Source organism: Ambystoma mexicanum, chromosome 4p (assembly GCF_040938575.1).
Source record: "Ambystoma mexicanum isolate Mex_15411 chromosome 4p, UKY_AmexF1_1, whole genome shotgun sequence".
Lineage (NCBI taxonomy): Eukaryota > Metazoa > Chordata > Amphibia > Caudata > Ambystomatidae > Ambystoma > Ambystoma mexicanum.
Window position 1 is genome coordinate 54,060,721 of NC_090927.1, and position 22,369 is coordinate 54,083,089.

General features: G+C 48.3%; 1 protein-coding gene across 2 annotated transcripts in view; it reads left to right on the forward strand.

The window, feature by feature from the left end:
• The window catches only part of LOC138452985 (NACHT, LRR and PYD domains-containing protein 3-like), a 481,434-nt gene that overhangs the window by 109,982 nt on the left and 349,083 nt on the right, over positions 1–22,369 (forward strand). For both annotated transcript variants that reach the window (XM_069605362.1, XM_069605363.1), the window contains exons 3-5: positions 2,747–2,782; positions 10,717–12,412; positions 14,828–14,998. In XM_069605362.1, coding sequence (XP_069461463.1) covers positions 2,747–2,782; positions 10,717–12,412; positions 14,828–14,998 — 1,903 coding nt within the window. The remainder of the gene's footprint in view (positions 1–2,746; positions 2,783–10,716; positions 12,413–14,827; positions 14,999–22,369) is intronic.

Here is a 22,369-nt window from a genome sequence, read left to right on the forward strand (position 1 = left end):
TGCCCCCCTCTTGAACTTTCCCGGCATTGCACCATCATTTGATACAGATATGCAGAGAATATGGGACCCAGATGGGGAATTTAAGATGCGGGACATGTACCCCAATGGGAAATTTGTCACCTTAGAAGATTTTAAGTCTGCGGTGGGGAGGAGTCAGCTGAAGGTGTTACAGTACCCTCGCGTGCGGCTGGCCTTCAATGCTAGATGGCCATTGTTTCCTGATGAACCCCCATCACACAAATGCCTCACGTCATTATCCTGCCAATCAGACACTAGTGTCTCCAAACTTTATATAACAACGCAAGCACACACACCTACACTAAATACAATCAAAGCTTCAAGGGAGAAAGACCTGTGAACAACTATAGAGCATAAGACGTGGGCGAGATACTGTGAATTGACCAAGAAGGTGTCTATCAATTCAGGCCTCCGGCTGATCCAATTCAAAGTGTTGAACAAACTTCCCTATACCCCTACAAAATTTGCTAAATTTGCAGAAGACTACCCCAATAGCTGCCAGAAATGTGGGAGCGAATGCGCTGACTCATTTCACATGTACTGGAGGTGCCCACACAATTATGAGTTCTGGGTGAAAGTGGCCGAAATATTACAAAAGATAACACAGGTACCAATAGACCTTACACCCTAGAAATACCTGTTTAGGGACATAGGAAAGATGGCAGAGGTAACCAGGAGACTGTTTAATGTATCGTGTGCAGTGGCCAAGAAGTGTATACTTCAGAACTGGAAGAGCCCACACGCACCAGGCGTAAACCACTATCTCAAAGAACTAACATATGTTAATGAGTGTGAGGAACAGTACGTGGTGACACTCCCAAGGGCAAGCAGACCCAAAGACATCTGGGCCCCGTTCAGAGTATATCTATGTGAGTTGGAGTCGGCCGAAAACATTCCCACGAGGCCCGGAAATGCATCAGATTTGTAAAATTGTTTAATGTGATATAATGTTTAGTAACTCATCTCAGACATGACTGTTTGTATTGTAGTGTTTTGTTGCAATGACGTGTACCACAAGCTTTAAATAACGTTTTTTAAAAAAAGAAATGATTCCATCCTCCGATACATCATCAGTAATGTTTCCCTAGTCCTCTTCCTGTCAGCTTGCAATGCCAGCTCCACTCTTCCACCTCCTCTACTCTTGCCTCTTGACCGCCTCACGCCATCTCCCAGCATTCACAGTCTTGGGGCCCTGGTAGAGAGAGGCTGTAAACTCTCTCTTTTCATCATGCATGCTACCACTGTGGCCCGGATGAACCTTCTAAAGTTGAGGAAAGGCGGCCTGCATCTCACTCACCACCCGGTAAAAAAAAACGTCTCTGCAACCCACCTAGATCCTTTCCCACCTCAACGTACTGCCACCACGTTGAAGGGCTTTCTCTTTGAGGTTACTCCCTCTTACATTTCTGCTCCTCTTTAGATCAATGTTATGTTATGTTACTTTGCATTTATTTAGCGCCTTATGTACCATTGGTATGGTCTCAAGGCGCTGGTAGGTTGAACGCCCTCGGGAACCGAAGTTCAAGTCAGTAGAGAGAAATAGAGGGAGTCAAAAGGTGCGTGTGAGCACTGGATATGTGTGCAGCTGGTGTGGCATTCGTGTGATAGCTGCTTCTTAGCGGCAGGTGTGGTGGTTGGGATATCGTATGTGTTCGTTCTGGCAGGTTGTTATCCAGACCGATTCTGCTGCGTTAGGCCTGAGGAGAATGCCTAAGCTGGAGGGTGTGTAACCAGCTGTGTTTGGTTAGGATGATGGGGAGTAAGAGGTAAGTGATGGTATGAGAACAGCTATACCGAATGGTCTCATAGTATTGCTGTGTTCTAGTTGAGTGGTGGTGTAAAGAAGAGAGTAAGCGTGGAGATGTGATATGGTGGTTTAGCTTAGGTGCTTGCGATCGAGCACACTCCAATAGTTCCATGTACTCCATCCGTTCCATGTACTCTGACTGTTCTACGCATTACGACTATTTCAAGCACTCAAAACCGTTTGTTTCAATGCTCTTTCAAACGGTCATGCACTCCAAACCATTCCATGTAAGTCACGCCATTCTATGCAATCCAGTTTGTTACATGCACTCCAGTCCGTTCCACGCACTCCAATCCGTTCCACACACTCCAATCCATTCCATGCACTCCAATCCGCTCCATGCACTCCAATCTGTTCCATGTATTCCAAGCCATTTTATGCACTCCAACCATTTTATGCACTCCAACCATTTTATGCACTCCAACCATTTTATGCACTGCTCCTTTCATTCGTTCTACCCACGTTATCCTTTCTCCATGCATCGTCCATCCACATATGTCATACGTCCAATGAATGGCCTGGCCCCCCACTACCTTGCGGGCTGCATCCCTCTACTCTACCGTACATCATTTGGCTACCTCGCAGCTATTCAATCGTTGTAATTTGTGAAGCCACTGTGCGCAGGGTTTTCCTCTGCTAGGTTTAACCTATCCCCTCTAAGACATTTCTGTTCGAAATATCTTCCTTACTACTAAATATGTACAAAATAAAGAAATGCAAATACGTAATCTACCCCTTCTCCTAATGGTCCTGCTGACTTCTATCCGGTCCTGCACTGGCTGAGCTCTAATGAAGCCACTGGGCTTCCTCGAGTCAGGACAATATAACTCAAAGTACCACCTGTAGTGCGTGAGCAGCAACTGGTATAATTTAAAATGTGTAAGACTTTATTTAAGTATGTTTCTCGTGTGCCTTTTTTAGATTTGGAGCAGAGGCGGATTGAAAAGCAAGAAAAAGGTATGTGACATGCACATGGCAAGCACATTTACTGTAGTACATGGATAATAGAAGGCGTATTTCTCTTCCAGGCCACATCATGGGCTGTCCTATTAGCTGGCACACACCCCTACAGGTTACCAGCATACTTACAGAAGTAAGTGCAGGGGGTCCTCGCACCAGTTAAGTGACATGACTCCAATTTTGTATGAAAACATTTTAAATTAACCGATGGTAAGTTTAGGATTCTGAACCTTAGAAATGTGCCATTTAAGAATGGCAACGCAACCTTACTCCCCCACACACGCTCTAGTCTTGAGCACTTTTATAATATCCAAACCGCATCTTTGCTGACATCAAAATCGGTCTTGTAAATGATAACATCAAACATTCTAAGAACATTCCAAGAGCTGCATCGAGGCCCGTTGAGTCCTTCGCATTGTGTGCACCATGAAGACCAGCGGACGCCCGCGCTCAGGCAGCCCAGCATTCTCCTCCTGCCCGAGCAACGTCTGCCTCATGCGGCAAGCCTCGAGAGGCTCTCTCATCCAATTTGCAAAATCATTGTGGAAGACAGCAGCATTCCACGAGCATCTTGAAGGAAACTTTAGTTGTGCTGTGCCTGCACCTTCTGGCCCTCTTAAGATGGCCTCTGCATCGTTGGCCACAGCAAGCACCAGGTGGCCCGGAGCCTGCTCCCCTCCCATTGGCTGGATTGGCTCTCTTAAACCAATCAAAGCAACCGGGAGGCAGGAGCCGGCCCTTTTCATCCACGACCCGCAATCCCTGTCCATTCCTGGCTGTGTCCGGGGTCCGCTCTGCCCCCTTCATCAAACATGTACATATGGAGGCTGAGTAGCAAAAGCAGGTAACAACCTTCTATTTCCCTAAAAAATGTCAGCCTCCACAACCATAGGCGGACACCTTTGACTAGTCCACCCTGCACTCCGCCTCACCTGTGTAGATGTGCTCATAATACTTCTTGAAAAGTCAAACTTGGCTGTGTGCACACGCTGCATTGTGTTTATTCTGCTTTTAGCTAATAAAAAAGCGTTACTGTGAGTACATCTTGTATTACACATCCTGCACGTCCTACCTTGTATTCAGTGCTTGCACCCCTACCCTCTATCCCCCACCCCTTGTGTTTTTTCCCGCAACACCCCCTCCTTGTACCTCAGTACATCAGCTTGGTAAGTGTCCTCCTCACCACTGCAGCTAGCTATGCCACTATATATCTCTCCTATCTTTTCTAACTGCTTCTCTATTTCCTATCCCTCTCCTATCACTAAATCTGTCCGGAAGAAACTTAAGAAGGACATACTGGCCTCCAACCCAGGCCTTCCTATTGCAGACACCTATGTGATGACTTCCGCCAGGGAGACTCTTACAGACATCCTCTTTGTCGTGACTTCACCCGACCTATGAACTCGTTACATGGTTGCCTTTCTCCTATCACCTCTTCTCCCATTAATGGTGGCACCTGCTGGGAGGTTCTCCTTGACCTCTTTGCCATTTCTAGGGTCATCATTAATGTCTATCGGAATGGAACAATCATGGTTCAGGGTCCTCAACCCAACCTTCTTCTCTTTGACAGGCTCCTACCTCACCTCTCAAACCTTACCTCTCACCTTGAACAGGCTCCCTTGCCCACTGTGCCTTCCTCCTCCTCTGTACTGGCTCCCTTGCCGGCTGCGCCTACCTCCTCGCCTGCACTGGCTCCCTTGCCTGCTGCACCCTCCTCCTCCTCTGCACAGGCTCCCTTGCCTGCTGCACCCTCCTCCTCCTCTGAACAGGCTCCCTTACCCACTGTGCCTTCCTCCTCCTCTGTACTGGCTCCCTTGCCGGCTGCGCCTACCTCCTCCCCTGCACTGGCTCCCTTGCCCGCTGCACCCTCCTCCTCTGCACAGGCTCCCTTTCCCACTGTGCCATCCTCCTCCTCTGCACTGGCTCCCTTGCCGGGTGTGCCTACCTCCTCCTCTGCACTGGCTCCCTTGCCGGGTGCACCTACCTCCTCCTCTGCACTGGCTCCCTTGCCGGGTGTGCCTACCTCCTCCTCTGCACTGGCTCCCTTGCCTGCTGTGCCTTCCTCCTCCCCTGCACAGGCTCCTTTGCCCGCTGCACCCTCCTCCTCCTCTGCACAGGCTCCCTTTCCCACTGTGCCTTCCTCCTCCTCTGCGCTGGCTCCCTTGCCGGCTGCACCTACCTCCTCCCCTGCACAGGCTCCTTTGCCCGCTGCACCCTCCTCCTCCTCTGCACAGGCTCCCTTTCCCACTGCGCCTTCCTCCTCCTCTGCACTGGCTCCCTTCCTGGCTGTGCCCACCTCCTCCTCTGCACTGGCCCCCTTGCCTGCTGTGCCTTCCTCCTCCCCTGCATTGGCTCCTTTTCCCGCTGCACCCTCCTCCTCGTCTGCATGGGCTCCCTTGCCTGCTGTGCCTTCCTCCTCCTCTGCACTGGCTCCCTTGCCGCCTGCACCTACCTCCTCCTCTGCACAAGCTCCCTTGCCTGCTGTGCCTTCCTCCTCCCCTGCACAGGCTCCTTTGCCTGCTGCACCCTCCTCCTCGTCTGCATGGGCTCCCTTGCCTGCTGTGCCTTCCTCCTCCTCTGCACTGGCTCCCTTGCCTGCTGTGCCTTCCTCCTCCCCTGCACAGGCTCCTTTGCCCGCTGCACCCTCCTCCTCGTCTGCATGGGCTCCCTTGCCTGCTGTGCCTTCCTCCTCCTCTGCACTGGTTCCCTTGCCGGCTGCACCTACCTCCTCCTCTGCACAGGCTTACTTGCCTGCTGTGCCTTCCTCCTCCCCTGCACAGGCTCCTTTGCCCGCTGCACCCTCCTCCTTGTCTGCATGGGCTCCCTTGCCTGCTGTGCCTTCCTCCTCCTCTGCACTGGCTACCTTGCCTGCTGTGCCTTCCTCCTCCCCTGCACAGCCTCCTTTGCTCGCTGCACCCTCCTCCTCGTCTGCATGGGCTCCCTTCCCTGTTGTGCCTTCCTCCTCCTCTGCACTGGCTCCCTTGCCGGCTGCACCAACCTCCTCCACTGCACTGGCTCCCCTGCCTCCCCTCACTCGCCCGGCTCCCTTGTTGGCCTTCGCGCCTCTGCCTCCCACTACTATCCCTCTGGCTCTCTTGCCACCCACGGGTGGGACCACCGTCCCTTGCGCCCCCGTGGAAGACCTTCAAAGATGGCAGGCTGCTCCATATTGCCATGGAGTCAAACACTCGTCTGACGTTTGCAACCTCCTCAAACTCATGGATCTTGATGTGCTCACCATCACAGAGACATGGTTCAAGGACAGCTCTGTCACGAGCTTTGACACACTCCTCCCTGAAGAATAAAAGATCATCTCTGTGCCCAGGCCTAAGAGGACAGGAGGGGGTGTGGTGCTGATCTTCCCAGAATGGATACATGTGTCCATCATCCCTACTCAGGCCTACTCCTCCTTCAAATGTCTAGTCTGAAGGTTCTTATTCTCTCCTAAATCTTGTCTCCTTCTGGCCATCTTCTATTGGCCACCAGGACAGTCCCCTCTCTTCCTCTCGGAATGGGCTGACCTGGCCTCCTTCTACTTTCCTCCTCCTCCCAACTCCTCCTGCTGGGTGATCTCAACATCCTGGACACTCTTGACTCCTCAGGACCTTTCCACAACCTATGCGATTCTCTCTCCCTCTCCATCTTACCCTCTGGCTCCACGCACACAGCTTGCGACACCTTGGATGCTCTCATCTCTACCAACATCCCTCTCTCTATCCCTCTCACTACCACTCTCTCTTGGACGGACCACTCTCTTCTCTCTTCACACTTGAAGCTCTCCTCTCCTCTTGCATTGGCACACCCGGCGCGGCCACTTGGTTTCAAAGTCACCAGACCCATGAAAAAAGTGACAGCGGCTGCCTTTGCCTTCACCTAATCTCTGCCTCCTACGCCTGCGGCTGACCCTCACCTTGACACAGCACTCGCTAACCTCAATCTCTCAATCTCCACACTCTTGATACTCTTGCCCCTGTCATGAGGGTCTGACTGAAGCCTTCCAAAAAGTGCAACTCTTGGTACTACTCTGATCTGGCTGCTCTTAAGCACAAGTGTAGGGCAGCTGAGTGGAAATGGAACTCGTTGGGCGGGCCCTCTGACAAAGTTGTCTGCAGCCTCCTTCAAAAGCAATATCGACTCTGCATCCACTCCAAGAAAAGAATCTTTATTCAAGCCTGCATCTCTGTGGCATCAAACACACCCAAACTTTTCAAAGTCTGTAAGGAACTGGCCAATCCTGCAGCAGCCTTCTCTTCTGTCACACCCACCCAGGACCTTTGCTCAGCCCTGGCTGCAGACGTCGCCGCAAAATCCCAGACATCCTCTCATCTCTCTCTCTTCCACACCACATCATACACCAACACCTCTGGAGCCTCCCTTGGCCCCTCCACCACTTCTCTCCTCCCACTCCCGTCACACCTGATGAGGTCGCCAGACAAGGCCGGTCTATGAAGGCTTCATCCAAACAGGTGGGCTCCTGCCCCTCCAAAACCATCAAGGACAACATTGACTCTCTCGCTCCAGGCTTGGCTGACCCCTGCAATCTCTCTTTTGCCACTGCAGTGTCCCAACTTCTTTTAAGCACTTGCTTGTGCACCCTCTGCCGACCCTCCATTCCAGCAAACTACCACCCTATCTCTTTCACTCCTTTCCTGGGCAAACTCCTGGGGAAGTTGGCTATCTCTCAGCTCACCCTCAACACTGAATCTGCTGGTTGCTTCCACGACCATCAGTCTGGCTTTAGAGCATCCAGATGCACAGAAACTGCTCTTCTGAATACCCGTGAAGACCTTCTCTCAAATCTCAATACTAACACTCCCTCTGTCTTCATTCTTCTTGACCTCTCCTAAGCATTTGGCACGGTAAACCACAACATCCTGATCGCACGTCTGCATGACACCCTGAGAATCACAGGTGAGCCTCTGGTGTGGTTAACCTTCCTTTCCGACCGCCCATCCCAGATGAATCTTGGGTCCTTACTCTCTACTATCACTCTTTCAACATGTGGTGTTCCCCACGTTTCTAACCTGTTCCCCTGATTCTTCAATGTCTACATGGATACCCGTGCATGTGTGAATGCCACTTTCATCTCTAACTTCCAGTGTTAGGCGGATGACACGCAACTCTCCTTCAGGCTACCCTCAGCCACCTCCTCTACTTCGCTCATATCTGACTGTCTGTCTGCAATTCAGTCATGGTGTGCTGCAAATGACCTCTGCCTCAGTGCCAGTAAGACCGAAATCGTTCTCATCGGGACTCCTGCTCCCACTTTCCCACTCCCACTCTCACTCTGCCCGGCCTCCCCTGGCCCTGCGCCTGCACCGACCTGCGTGGCAAAAAACTTAAGGGTCATCTTCGACTCCACTCTCTCCTTCTCCACTCACATCTTGGATATCTCTAAAAAATCCAACTACCAGCTGCATCTCCTCAGAGGTACTCTTCCTTTTCTCACCTTCCCCTAGCGGCTAACTGTCTCAAGAGCCCTGGTTCTCTCAAGGCTGGACTACTGCAACATCCTCTTTCTCAACCTCCCTGCCTCTGTTCTGTGCCCTCTCCAACTCATCCAGAACAGAACCGCAAGACGTATCCTTGGCCTCAAGCCCAGGGGCCGCATTTCTACAGTGCTGAAATTCCCCATAGCCTCCCTGCCAACCTCCATCTTGAGCACTGATCTCCTTAAGTTCCGGAATCTACTTAAGACATTCCTCTTCTCCTCTTCCTTCTCTCTCCCTCGACCCTGCTAACTTTTCCCTCCGCTCCATCCCACTCTCCCTCCCTTTATGCACAGCCCGTTGACTGGCCGGCTGTTGTACCTCAGAGTCTCACAGATCCCTGGCATCCTCGCCAGTCCTCTCGCACTTGCCTCCGGGCCTTGCACTTGCCTCATCGTTACTGCACTTGGTCAATTGACCCATGAGAGTGGCATCTCTCAGCACTTACCCCTGCTCTTACTGACTGGGGTCCCTTGGACCCCCATGCACGTGTCCCCCCTCCCCTCTCCAGCACCTGTCTCTGCACTTGCACGATCTGAATGTACCATGCCTTGAAAATCGTCTACCTGTTTTTCCCTTGTCTCCCCTCCTTGAATGGTCGCACCTCAAGGCACTTGAATAAACTGCAGAATCGTCGTCAGACATATTTGCTGTTATCTACACTGTTAATTGTACTTATGCACTTGTGCCATGCACTTACTCTGCCTAGTGTAGACTTGTATCATTCTGAAATTCAAGGACTCTGAATGACTGTTTTTTTCTCCTTGTTGTCTCCCTCCTTGAACGCTTTGAAAGAATTGCATTGTGTATAGGCGCTTCACAAATAAACAATACCAATACCAATTGACTGGGCACTTACAAATGTTTCTGTTAGGTCAACAGTGAAAGGGCGCAGATTGGGAAAGGATAATGCACTGATGTGAGAGCTTCTGAAAAGTTTCAAGGCTTATTTTAATCAGAGTAATTTCTTTGGAGAGAGCAAATCCACTCCTTTGAGCATTTCCAAAGACATTGGCCCTAATCATTAAGAAGATGTAGCACATCATTTGCAGGCAGAGCGTGCTGTATGCAAATGCACAGAACACTTCCTGTAAACCCCACGCTATTGGTTGTGGATGATGCACCAGTGTATGTTATACAGTGCAAGTTCAAAACTTGTTTAGTTTGTACCACTCTCTTGCAGCACTACCAGGTCATTAGAGACCAACATTATCTATGGTTACTAATAATGTTGAGGTTGTCATTGTTCTCTCTTATTGACAGTGTGGAAAATGGCATCGTCCTCTGTTATTGACGATGTGGGAAATTGAATCATCCTCTGTTATTAATGATGTGGGAAATGGCATTGTCCTCTGTTATTGGCGATGAGGCAAATGGCATTGTCCTCTGTTATTGATGATGTGGGAAATGGAATCATCGTCTGTTATTAATGATGTGGGAAATGGCATTGTCCTCTGTTATTGATGATGTGGAAAATGGCATTGTCCTCTGTTATTGACGATGTGGAAAATGGCATTGTCCTCTGTTATTGATGATGTGGGAAATGGCATTGTCCTCTGTTATTGACGATGTGGATAATGGCATTGTCCTCTGTTATTGACGATGTAGAAAATGGCATTGTCCTCTGTTATTTTTTGACGATGTGGAAAATGCTGTTATCTTCCATTACGGACAATGCAGAGAAGGCTAATATCCTGCGTTGCTGATGATGTTGAGGACTGAACAATCCTCTTTAACTGACAATGCGATAAATTACATTACCTCCTGTTATTGTTGATATGGAGAATGGTAACATTCTTTGTTACTGACAATGTAGAGGATGGCATTAACTTCTGCTAATGACAATGTGGAGAGTAGTATTGTCTTCAGATACGGATAATGCAGACAAGGGCATTTCCCTCTTTGACTGATGATGTGAAGAATGGCATTATCCCCTGTTGCTGACAATGTGGAGAATGGCATTATCTACTGTTACTGAGGATGTGGAGAATGTATCCTCTGTTTCTTATGATTTGGAGAATGATACTATCCTATCTTAGATGTGGAGAAGCGTATTGGCCCTCCGATAATGTAGTGATGGCCATTCTCCTTTATTACTGGCAAAGTGAAGAGTGGCATTTTCCTCTGTTACTTAATATGTGGAGAATGGCATTGGAGATGATAATTAAAAATAAATGATTCTAGTTGTGGTTTAAAAAGCGAACATGGGAACATACAGATGGCAGATGTAGCCATAGACAGATGGAAATGGCAGAAAAATAAATACCACAGAGCCAGGAGTATTAATTATAATATGATCAGCCATTTTTAAGAACTGAAAAGTGGTGAAGAGATTGATAATCCAGAAATTTCAAAAATCTTTTGTTTGCATTGATATTATGGAAATATAAATCATGTTTATATATGTGTAATAACAGCGCACATATCTGGTTTGCATTACAGAAGGACATAGACGGAAATATATGCAAGACCTTATAGAGAAATGTACATTACAAGAAGCGGATAACAATGCTTTTGGCAAATGTTTCAATCTTAACGAAAGATACACAAAGGTGCTGGGGATAAAAAACTATTGCCATCTGGAGAGTCGAGCGCATGAGTTCTTGTCTTCGGGGAAGAAGCTTCAGGAGATCCGAGCTGGGAAACCTGGATGTTCTTACTCCTACGTGCCAAAATTATTTGACCGTGATAAAGATGGACACGCCCCCAGAATTGTTGTGCTCCAGGGAGCAGCAGGTATTGGAAAAACTACGCTCGCTCGAAAGATTGTGCTTGACTGGGCATCAGGGAACCTTTTCCAGGACCAGTTTGAGTATGTGTTTTATATTAATTGCCGAGACATGTATGAACTTCCTGGGCAGTCGGCCATACCAGATCTCCTTTTTCAGAGCTATTCAGAAATGACCAAATCAAAGCAGGGGCTAGTAGTAGATCCAGGAAGACTCCTCTTTGTAATTGATGGATTTGATGAATTACGGAATCCCGTTCTTGTGTCGGAAGCCGAATCCACGCCACAGAGCCGCTTACTAAGAAACGCCCTTATTTGCAAATCCAGCATTATCATTACCACACGTCCAACAGCTTTGGGGAAACTTCGAAAATGTGTGAAGGTCCAGCGATTGGAGGAGATACTTGGATTTTCTGAAGAAGACCGGGAGGAATACTTCAATGCTTTTTTTGGAAATGAAAAACTGGGGACACAGGCATTACAAGTTGTGCGAGAGTATACAGTACTTTTCAGTATGTGCTTTGTCCCGATTGTGTGTTGGATGGTCTGCAGTGTCTTCAAGAAATGGATGGAGGTGGGTGAGGATCTCACAGGTGCATCGGGAACGTTGACCTGGGCCTACGTAGACTTTCTCTCTCATTTCTTAAAGCAGCAGAGCAGCGAAACATCACAGCTCACACAAGTAACCATGAAGAGGCTTTGTGCCTTGGCCAAAGATGGAGTGGATGTAAAGAAAACACAGTTTGAGGAAGAAGACCTCATGAAACACGGCTTGGCCTTTTCTGAGATCCGGTCACTCTTTCAGGAAAAAGACCTTTTTTTCAAGACTGCGGATCATCACAACATCTACAGATTTGCCCACTTGAGCTTCCAAGAGTTTTTTGCTGCGCTGTTCTATGTACTGAGGGACAGCTACGAAACCACAGAACACACAGCGAACCCTCAGCTAGAGCTGATTGGTTTATTGGAAGACTTCAAGCAACAAAATCAGAATCACTTATCGCTCGTGGTGCGTTTTGTCTTTGGCCTCTCAAATACAGAGATAGCGCAACAGATGGAGAGGCGCTTCAAATGGAAGATCTCGTCAGGAATTAAAACAACATTGTTTCACTGGTGCAAAGAAGGACTCAAAGAAATCTCTGGCGGGGCGTGTCCTCTCCTGGTGGACTTCCTGCACTGCTTGTACGAGATCCGGGACGAGGAGTTTGTGAAGGGCGCCCTGGAGTTTTTCCAGAGCGCCAGCATTTCTGACTATCAACCGCAAATAGACCAGAGGGACTTTTTAAAAGTTCTTCTGTTTTCTTTTAAAAACTCTCCTGCGATTGAAAAACTCAGTTTTTTCAACTATAAAATGGAGTTGGAAGAAGTGAAGGCCTTGATGCCGTGGACAGTGAAGTGTTCGAGTCTAACGTACGTATATTGCTAATAACTAGTAGTGTCCGCTGCTTAAGCAACATATCTGCTGCCTTGGAACAGCTGTGGAAGGTTTTCATGTAGCATATTTAGGAAGGAAACCTCCTTTTACTAAGCACTGTAGAGGTAAGGCACTCTATAGTGGCATTAGGAGAACCATGCAATAAAAGGCTTTATCAACTGTAACAAATCCTAACGGTTTTCTTAATGTACAAGAAGGCTTTGAATATTTTCTTTGATTCTTTCCAATCTGGAGTCTGAGTGCCGTAAGAGGGAATTTGGCAAATTTGACGACGTACACCCCAATTATGTGGCGCACTGTTATGGCGTACACGAAGATTAATGGAATATCTAATATCAAGTATTAGCTCGATTGTTGTGCTATATTAATCCTTGAGCTAATATTATTTTGAATTGTACCTAATGTAAAACTCTGCAGCATATCCAATTACTAAGGCCTCCTACCTGCCCCTGCCTTCGAACATGGACTACAATAGAAAGGGAATTCAGGAATAATGCGCAAAAATTAAAGTTGTACATATATTTTTATATTTCTTATTGTAACGTATATGTACTTGTAACATCGACAAACGTAAAATCACAGAACTGAAAATGACAAGTAGCCTCTCCAAGGATAGTTACAACTTCCTTGGTTCTGCTACTTGCATCATTTGTTGTAAGTCAATAGCTCATTAGTGTTCATAGAAATCGGTTACTTAATGATACCACAAATTCATCTCAGCCTGCACGTGTTGCACGGATTGGACATGAAAGTCAGCTTTCCTATGGAGTGCTTCTTCAGGGCTGTTGCCTTATTTACAGGTTCACTCTGTACTACAGGATAATCCTAATGTTAGTCTGTTGTCTATTTCAGGGCTTTTGCAAAGGCACATGGGTGTCATTAGGAATCAGAAAAACACAGGTTTGGTAGAAAAAGTCACAAAACCACAGGGCTTGTATGAATAAATATAAAGAGTGCACATAGGCTGCAGGTGTGGGAGTACTGCCAAGTACAACCCACTGTTGTGGGAACAATTAGAGCACAGGCAATTCTCAGTCGCACTGCGCCCAAGAGTGCAATATAGGCATGTGTTGCAAGTAATTGAAGAGAGATGTGGTTATAAGTCCGATGGATTTATTTGCAAAGTAGCCTGACACGTGTTTCGAGTCTAAACCGACTCTTCATCCGAGGCTGTAAATGGGAGAGGGGACCTAAGCTAAATTCAATGAAGGACAGTGCCAGAAAACTCTCTCACGGCTTCGCAATTGCGGTAATTTCAGCACAGCAGGAAAAGCCAAAGTGATGTGAAAGGAGCTTCCTTTCACATCACTTTGGCTTTTCCTGCTGTGCTGAAATTACCGCAACTGTCCTTCATTCAATTTATCTTAGGTCCCATCTCCCATTTACAGCCTCGGATGAAGAGTCGGTTTAGACTCGAAACACGTGTCAGGCTACTTTGCAAATAAATCCATCGGACTTATAACCACATCTCTCTTCAATTACTTGCAACACATGCTTATATTGCACTCTTGGGCGCAGTGCGACTGAGAATTGCCCGTACTCTCATTAGGAATCAAGGCTGGAGAGTTATTTTGATCCAGTATTTTTGTTCTGTCTTCCTGGAGTTTGCCCTCTCCCACGTGGCCTCCCGCAGATAGCCACCCCAGGGCCAGTCAGGTAGCTTCTGCCATTCCCTGGCCAAGCAAGGGAAGCTTCCCTCCAGAGAAGGAATGTGGTGATGTTGCTAGATCCATCACACTATCCTTGGAGAAGCTGCGCCTACTTTCGTTTCTGTAATTGTTCTTTTGTTGATATTAAAAAGTACAAATAAGTTACAATAAGAAATATAAAAAATATATGGACAACTTTGATTTTCACACATTATTCCTGAATTACCTTTATGTTACAATAGACTAAGGTTAGTCCTGTCAAAAGCCAACACATGGATGTCTCTTGTAATGCAAGTGGCAGCCTTGCACCTTAGTAGCGCAAAGGGTAAGGCATTTGCTTTATCAATCACTCCAGTTTATATGTATAGGGAAATTGCAGGGTACACATTTAATGTTAATTTCTTTTTACTCTGCAATTTTTGCATTTTTGTTCAATCTGTAAACACCTTTTCGCATTTGGTTAATGCAATGAGAATTTGCATGCTGGCTTGCTTTTCAATAGTAGTAGTCTAACGCCACTGGAGGGGCAGCAGCGCAGACTTTGACTCCACAACCCCCTTGCATTACCCCCCCATTGCCTGCATACTGCTGATCTATTAGGCCACATCCGCTAAGGGGGGGGGGGGGGGGCGGAAGGGGAGATGCAGTGAATGGCCCAAGGAGCGAGTTCACTTTATCCATGTTCAGTAGTGGAGCACGTGAAGCGCAGATATTTATTTATTTATGTATTCCCCTTTGTAGGTTCTGGGAATGCTCGATCACGGTCCCATGCTGCGGAGAGCTGTCGGCCATGCTGAGCACGAACCAGACTCTCACTGAACTAGTGCTCAGCTACAATGACGTCACAGAGCTCGGAATGAGGGAGCTGTGTGAGGGACTGAAACAGCCCGGCTGCAAAATACAAAAACTAGAGTAAGGAGCTTCTGCTGTCTCCCTTGTTCCATGTGTATTTACCTGATTGCGCTTTCTTGCATTCTCCCTCCCTGCCCTTACTCCTTTCTTCCCCCAACATCAACAAACCTTTCCGTCTCCCTCCCTGGCATTACCTCTTTCTCCCCTTATCATCACCATGTCATTCGCCCTCCCCCCTCTTACTCCTTTCTCCCCGCAACTTCATCAAACCTTCTCTCCCTCGCATTACCCGTTTCTTCTCTTATCACCAAACCATGTCATTCTCCCTCCCTGACATTACTCCTTTCTTTACCCAGCATCACCAAACCCTGTCTAGCTCCCTCCCTTACCATACTTGTTTCTCCTCTCGGCATCACCAAACCTCGTCATTCTCCATTCTTGGTGTTACCTCTTTCTCCTAGTAGCATCACCAAACCTTGTCATTCTCCTCCTTGGTATTACCTCTTTCTCCTCCTAGCATCACCAAACCTTGTCATTCTCCCTCCTTGGTGTTACCTCTTTCTCCTCCTAGCATCACCAAACCTTGTCATTCTCCCTCCTTGGTGTTACTGCTTTCTCCTCCCAGCATCACCAAACCTTGTCCTTCTCCCTCCTTGGTGTTACTGCTTTCTCCTCCCAGCATCACCAAATCTTCTCTGTCTCCTTCCCTGTCGTTACTTGTTTCTCCTCTCATAATCACATTGTCTGTCCACCTCCCTGGCCTTACTCCTTTCTCCTCTCATCACTGCCAAACCTTGTCTGTCTCCCTGCAAGGCCTTCCTCCTTTCTCCTCTCACAATCACCAAACCTTTTCCATCTCCCCCCCTGTCGTTACCTGTTTCTCCTCTTATCACCAAACCATGTCATTCTCCCTCCCTGATATTAAACCTTTCTTTTCCCAGCATCACCAAACCCTGTCTAGCTCCCTCCCTTACCATACTTGTTTCTCCTCTCAGCATCACCAAGCCTCGTCATTCTCCCTCCTTGGTGTTACTACTTTCTCCTCCTAGCATCACCAAACCTTGTCATTCTCCCTCCTTGGTGTTACTACTTTCTCCTCCCAGCATCACCAAACCATGTCATTCTCCCTCCTTGGTGTTATTTCTTTCTCCTCTCAGCATCACCAAACCTTGTCCTTCTCCCTCCTTGGTGTTACTGCTTTCTCCTCCCAGCATCACCAAACCATGTCATTTTCCCTCCTTGGTGTTATTTCTTTCTCCTCCCAGCATCACCAAACCTTGTCCTTCTCCCTCCTTGGTGTTACCTCTTTCTCCTCCTAGCATCACTAAACCTTGTCATTCTCCCTCCTTGGTGTTACTACTTTCTCCTCCCAGCATCACCAAACCTTGTCATTCTCCCTCCTTGGTTACTTCTTTCTCCTCCCAGCATCACCAAACCTTGTCATTCTCCCTCCTAGGTATTACCTCTTTCACCTCCTAGCATCACCAACCTTGTCATTCTCCCTCCATGGTGTTATTTCTTTCTCCTCCCAGAATCACCAAACCTTGTCATTCTCCCTCCTTGGTGTTACTACTTTATCCTCCCAGCATCACCAAACCTTGTCATTCTCTCTCCTTGGTGTTACCTCTTTCTCCTCCCAGCATCACCAAACCATGTCATTCTCCCTCCTTGGTGTTATTTCTTTCTCCTCCCAGCATCACCAAACCTTGTCATTCTCCCTCTTTGGTGTTACTGCTTTCTCCTCCCAGCATCACCAAACCATGTCATTTTCCCTCCTTGGTGTTATTTCTTTCTCCTCCCAGCATCACCAAACCTTGTCCTTCTCCCTCCTTGGTGTTACCTCTTTCTCCTCCTAGCATCACTAAACCTTGTCCTTCTCCCTCCTTGGTGTTACTGCTTTCTCCTCCCAGCATCACCAAACCTTGTCATTCTCCCTCCTTGGTGTTAATGCTTTCTCCTCCCAGCATCACCAAACCATGTCATTTTCCCTCCTTGGTGTTATTTCTTTCTCCTCCCAGCATCACCAAACCTTGTCCTTCTACCTCCTTGGTGTTACCTCTTTCTCCTCCTAGCATCACTAAACCTTATCATTCTCCCTCCTTGGTGTTACTACTTTCTCCTCCCAGCATCACCAAACCTTGTCATTCTCCCTCCTTGGTGTTACTTCTTTCTCCTCCCAGCATCACCAAACCTTGTCATTCTACCTCCTAGGTATTACCTCTTTCTCCTCCCAGCATCACCAAACCTTGTCATTCTCCCTCCTTGGTGTTACTACTTTCTCCTCCCAGCATCACTAAACCTTGTAATTCTCTCTCCTTGGTGTTACCTCTTTCTCCTCCCAGCATCACCAAACCATGTCATTCTCCCTCCTTGGAGTTATTTCTTTCTCCTCCCAGCATCACCAAACCTTGTCATTCTCCCTCCTTGGTGTTACTGCTTTCTCCTCCCAGCATCACCAAACCTTTTCTGTCTTCCTCCTTGGCGTTACTCCTTTCACCTCCCAGCATCACCAAATCTTCTCTGTCTCCTTCCCTGTTGTTACTTGTTTCTCCTCTCATAATCACATTGTCTGTCCACCTCCCTGGCCTTACTCCTGTCTCCTCTCACAATCACCAAGCCTTTTCCATCTCCCCCCCTGGCGTTACCTGTTTCTCCTCTTATCACCAAACCATGTAATTCTCCCTCCCTGATATTACTCCTTTCTTTTCCCAGCATCACCAAACCCTGTCGAGCTCCCTCCCTTACCATACTTGTTTCTCCTCTCAGCATCACCAAGCCTCGTCATTCTCCATCCTTGGTGTTACCTCTTTCTCCTCCTAGCATCACCAAACCATGTCATTCTCCCTCCTTGGTATTACCTCTTTCTCCTCCTAGCATCACCAAACCATGTCATTCTCCCTCCTTAGTGTTACCTCTTTCTCCTCCTAGCATCATCAAACCTTGTCATTCTTCCTCCTTGGTGTTACTACTTTCTCCTCCCAGCATCACCAAACCTTGTCATTCTCCCTCCTTGGTGTTATTTCTTTCTCCTCCCAGCATCACCAAACCTTGTCATTCTCCCTCCTTGGTGTTACTACTTTCTCCTCCCAGCATCAGCAAACCTTGTCATTCTCACTCCTTCGTGTTACCTCTTTCTCCTCCCAGCATCACCAAATCTTCTCTGTCTCCTTCCCTGCCGTTACTTGTTTCTCCTCTCATAATCACATTGTCTGTCCACCTCCCTGGCCTTTCTACTCTCATCACTGCCAAACCTGGTCTGTCTACCTGCAAGGCCTTCCCCCTTTCTCCTCTTATCACCAAACCACGTTTAGCTCCCTCCCAGGCCTTACTCGTTTCTCCACTCATAATCGCCAGACATTGTCTTCTTCCTTCCCTGGATTTACTCATTTTACCTCTCATCATCACCAAACCATGTCATTCTCTCTCCCTGGCCTTACTCTCTTTTCCTATCATAATCACCAAACCTGCTTTTTCTCCCTCCCAGGCCTTATTCCCTTTTCCTCTCATCATCACCAAACCATGGCTAGCTCCCTCCATGGCCTTACTCCCTTTGCCTCTCATCGTCACCAAACCCCATCTGGCACCCTCCTTGGCCTTCCTCCTCTCATCACCAAACCTTGTCTGGCTCCCTCCCTGGTCTTACTCCTTTTTCCTCTCATCATCACCAAACCTCGTTTGGCTCCTTCCCTGCCTTCCTCCTCTCATCATCACCAAACCTTGTCTGGCTCCCTCCCTGGTCTTACTCCTTTCTCTTCTCATCATCACCAAACCGTGCCTGGCTCCCTCCTGGGCCTTCCTCCTCTCATCATCGCCAAACCTCGTCTGGCTCCCTCCCTGGCCTTACTCCTTTCTCTTCTCATCATCATCAATCCTCACCTGGCTCCCTCCCGGCCTTCCTCCTCTCATCATCACCAAACCTCGTCTGGCTCCCTCCCTGGTCTTACTCCTTTCTCTTCTCATCATCACCAAACCTCATCTGGCTCCCTCCCGGGTCTTACTCCTTTCTCTTCTCATCATCACCAAACCTCGCCTGGCTCCTTCCTGGGTCTTACTCCTTTCTCTTCTCATTATCACCAAACCTCGTCTGGCTCCCTCCCTGGTCTTACTCCTTTCTCTTCTCATCATCACCAAAACTCACTTGGCTCCCTCCCGAATCTTCCTCCTCTCATCATCACCAAACCCCGTCTGGCTCCCTCCCTGGTCTTACTCCTTTCTCTTCTCATCATCACCAAACCTCATCTGGCCCCCTCCCTGGTCTTACTCCTTTCTCTTGTCATCACCAAACCTCGCCTGGCTCCCTCCTGGGCCTTCCTCCTCTCATCATCACCAAACCTTGTCTGGCTCCCTCCCTTGTCTTACTCCTTTCTCTTCTCATCATCACCAAACCTCGCCTGGCTCCCTCCCTGGTCTTACTCCTTTCTCTCCTTATCATCACCAAACCTCGCCTGGCTCCCTCCCGGGCCTTCCTCCTCTCATCATCACCAAACCTCATCTGGCCCCCTCCCTGGTCTTACTCCTTTCTCTTGTCATCACCAAACCTCGCCTGGCTCCCTCCGGGCCTTCCTCCTCTCATCATCACCAAACCTTGTCTGGCTCACTCCCTGGTCTTACCCCTTTCTCTTCTCATCATCACCAAACCTCGTCTGGCTCCCTCCCGGGCCTTCCTCCTCTCATCATCACCAAACCTTGTCTGGCTCCCTCCCTGGTCTCGCTCCTTTCTCTTCTCATCATCACCAAACCTCGTCTGGCTCCCTCCCTCGTCTTACTCCTTTCTCTTCTCATCATCACCAAACCTTGCCTGGCTCCCTCCCGGGCCTTCCTCTTCTCATCATCACCAAACCTCGTCTGGCTCCCTCCCTGGTCTTACTCCTTTCTCTTCTCATCATCACCAAACCTCGTCTGGCTCCCTCCCTGGTCTTACTCCTTTCTCTTCTCATCATCACCAAACCTCGCCTGGCTCCCTCCCTGGTCTTACTCCTTTCTCTTCTCATCAGCACCAAACCTCGCCTGGCTCTCTCCCGGGCCTTCCTCCTCTCATCATCACCAAACCTCGTCTGGCTCCCTCCCTGGTCTTACTCCTTTCTCTTCTCATCATCACCAAACCTTGTCTGGCTCCCTCCCTGGTCTTACTCCTTTCTCTTCTCATCATCACCAAACTTCGCCTGGCTCCCTCCCGGGCCTTCCTCCTCTCATCATCACCAAACCTCGTCTGGCTGCCTCCCTGGTCTTACTCCTTTCTCTTCTCATCATCACCAAACCTAGCCTGGCTCCCTCCCGGGCCTTCCTCCTCTCATCATCACCAAACCTCGTCTGGCTCCCTCCCTGGTCTTACCCCTTTCTCTTCTGATCATCACCAAAACTCGTCTGGCTCCGTCCCCGGTCTTACTCCTTTCTCTTCTCATCATCACCAAACCTCGCCTGGCTCCCTCCCGGGCCTTCCTCCTCTCATCATCACCAAACCTCATCTGGCTCCCTCCCTGGTCTTACTCCTTTCTCTTCATATCATCACCAAACCTTGTCTGGCTCCCTCCCGGGCCTTCCTCCTCTCATCATCACCAAACCTCATCTGGCTCCCTCCCTGGTCTTACTCCTTTCTCTTCTCATCATCACCAAACCTCGTCTGGCTCCCTCCCTGGTCTTACTCCTTTCTCTTCTCATCCTCACCAAACCTCGCCTGGCTCTCTCCCGAGCCTTCCCCCTCTCATCATTATCAAACCTTGCCTGGCTGCCTCCCTGGTCTTACTCCTTTCTCTTCTCATCATCACCAAACCTCGCCTGGCTCCCTCCCTGGTCTTACTCCTTTCTCTTCTCATCATCACCAAACCTCGCCTGGCTCCCTCCCTGGCCTTCCTCCTCTCATGGTCACCAAACCTCGCCTGGCTCCCTCCCTGGCCTTCCTCCTCTCATCATCACCAAACCTCGTCTGGCTCCCTCCCTGGTTTACTCCTTTCTCTTCTCATCATCAACAAACCTCCTCTGGCTCCCTCCCCGGTCTTACTCCTTTCTCCCCTGGTGATCACCAAATGATATAAAACAACAGATGTCCACAACCTTGTTGAACTCTCCCGTCCCCTGCACACCCAAGTTGTATTGTATATACAATAGTAATTGGTTTAATTAATCGTGTATAGTTTGGTGAAAATAAGACCTTCCCATATTCAATGCGTGTAATTGTCTACTCAATTATGATTATTATTATGTATATATTTAGGTGAAGATTTGGTTTTGAATCAACCAGAAACAATAATTATGTATCAAAAAATGTACTAGATCAATACAAAATTGATGAAGTAAAAACAGTTGATCTATTTTACAAAAAACTGTAGTAAGAATGACATTATTTACATCCACCTTATTTGAATATTAATTAAACCAATTACTATTGATGGTATATGCATATAACTTGGGTGTGCAGGGGACGGGAGAGTTCCACAAGGTTGTGGACATCTGTTGTTTTATATTCATTTGTACAACCCAGTGTCAGGGTTGGGGTTCTCCTCCGCACCCCATCAACTTTTCTATTAATTATTTAACCTTTGGGAACAAAATAGGAGTGCACTAAGTCAACCATACCGTCACCAAACCTCCCTGGTCTTATTACTTACTCCTCTCATCATCACTAAACCTTGTCTGTCTCCCAACCTGGCCTCCCGGGCTTCTGCTCAGCATTCCAAAACCATGAGTGCACTTAATAAATGTCTGCACCATGCAGAGATGGCTCATTGAGGTCGCAAGGGCCCTTTTGTAATAACACATGTATACTTGCGTCACGTCTCTGTGTGTGGATATTATTAAGGGACCCTTCCCTCATTTGCAAAACATGCACATCGGCCACCAGGCTGTCTGCATGCACACATCCCTGGAGGTGGCACACAGTCAGAGCATGCCCCAAGGTGCACATTAAAAAAGGGAGGGGATGCTCTCTGGTACCCACATGTGTGCAGGTGCTGTGCCAGCTACAATCCCATTCTATGGGGGAACTGACTCCATTTGAAAGTTGGTGTACCTGCACTAACATGCACGCGCACCCTCTGCACACTTCTACAGCGCGCTGAAGCACTCACAGCTATGTGAAGGTCTGCTGCAACTTTTCCGACCTCTGTGGCTGCACTAACATGCATGCGCACTCTCTGCACTCTTCTATAGAGCGCTGAAGCAATCGCAGCTATGTGAAGGTCTGTTGCAGCTTTCCCAATCTCTGTGACTGCACTAACATGCACATGCACTCTCTGCACTCTTCTAGAGAGCACTGAAGCACTCACAGCTATGTGAAAGTTTGCTGCAACTTTCCCGATCTCTGTGACTGCACTAACATGCAGATGCACTCTCTGCACTCTTCTAGAGAGCACTGAAGCACTCACAGCTATGTGAAAGTTTGCTGCAACTTTCCTGACCTCTATGACTGCACTAACATGCACGCGCACTCTGCAC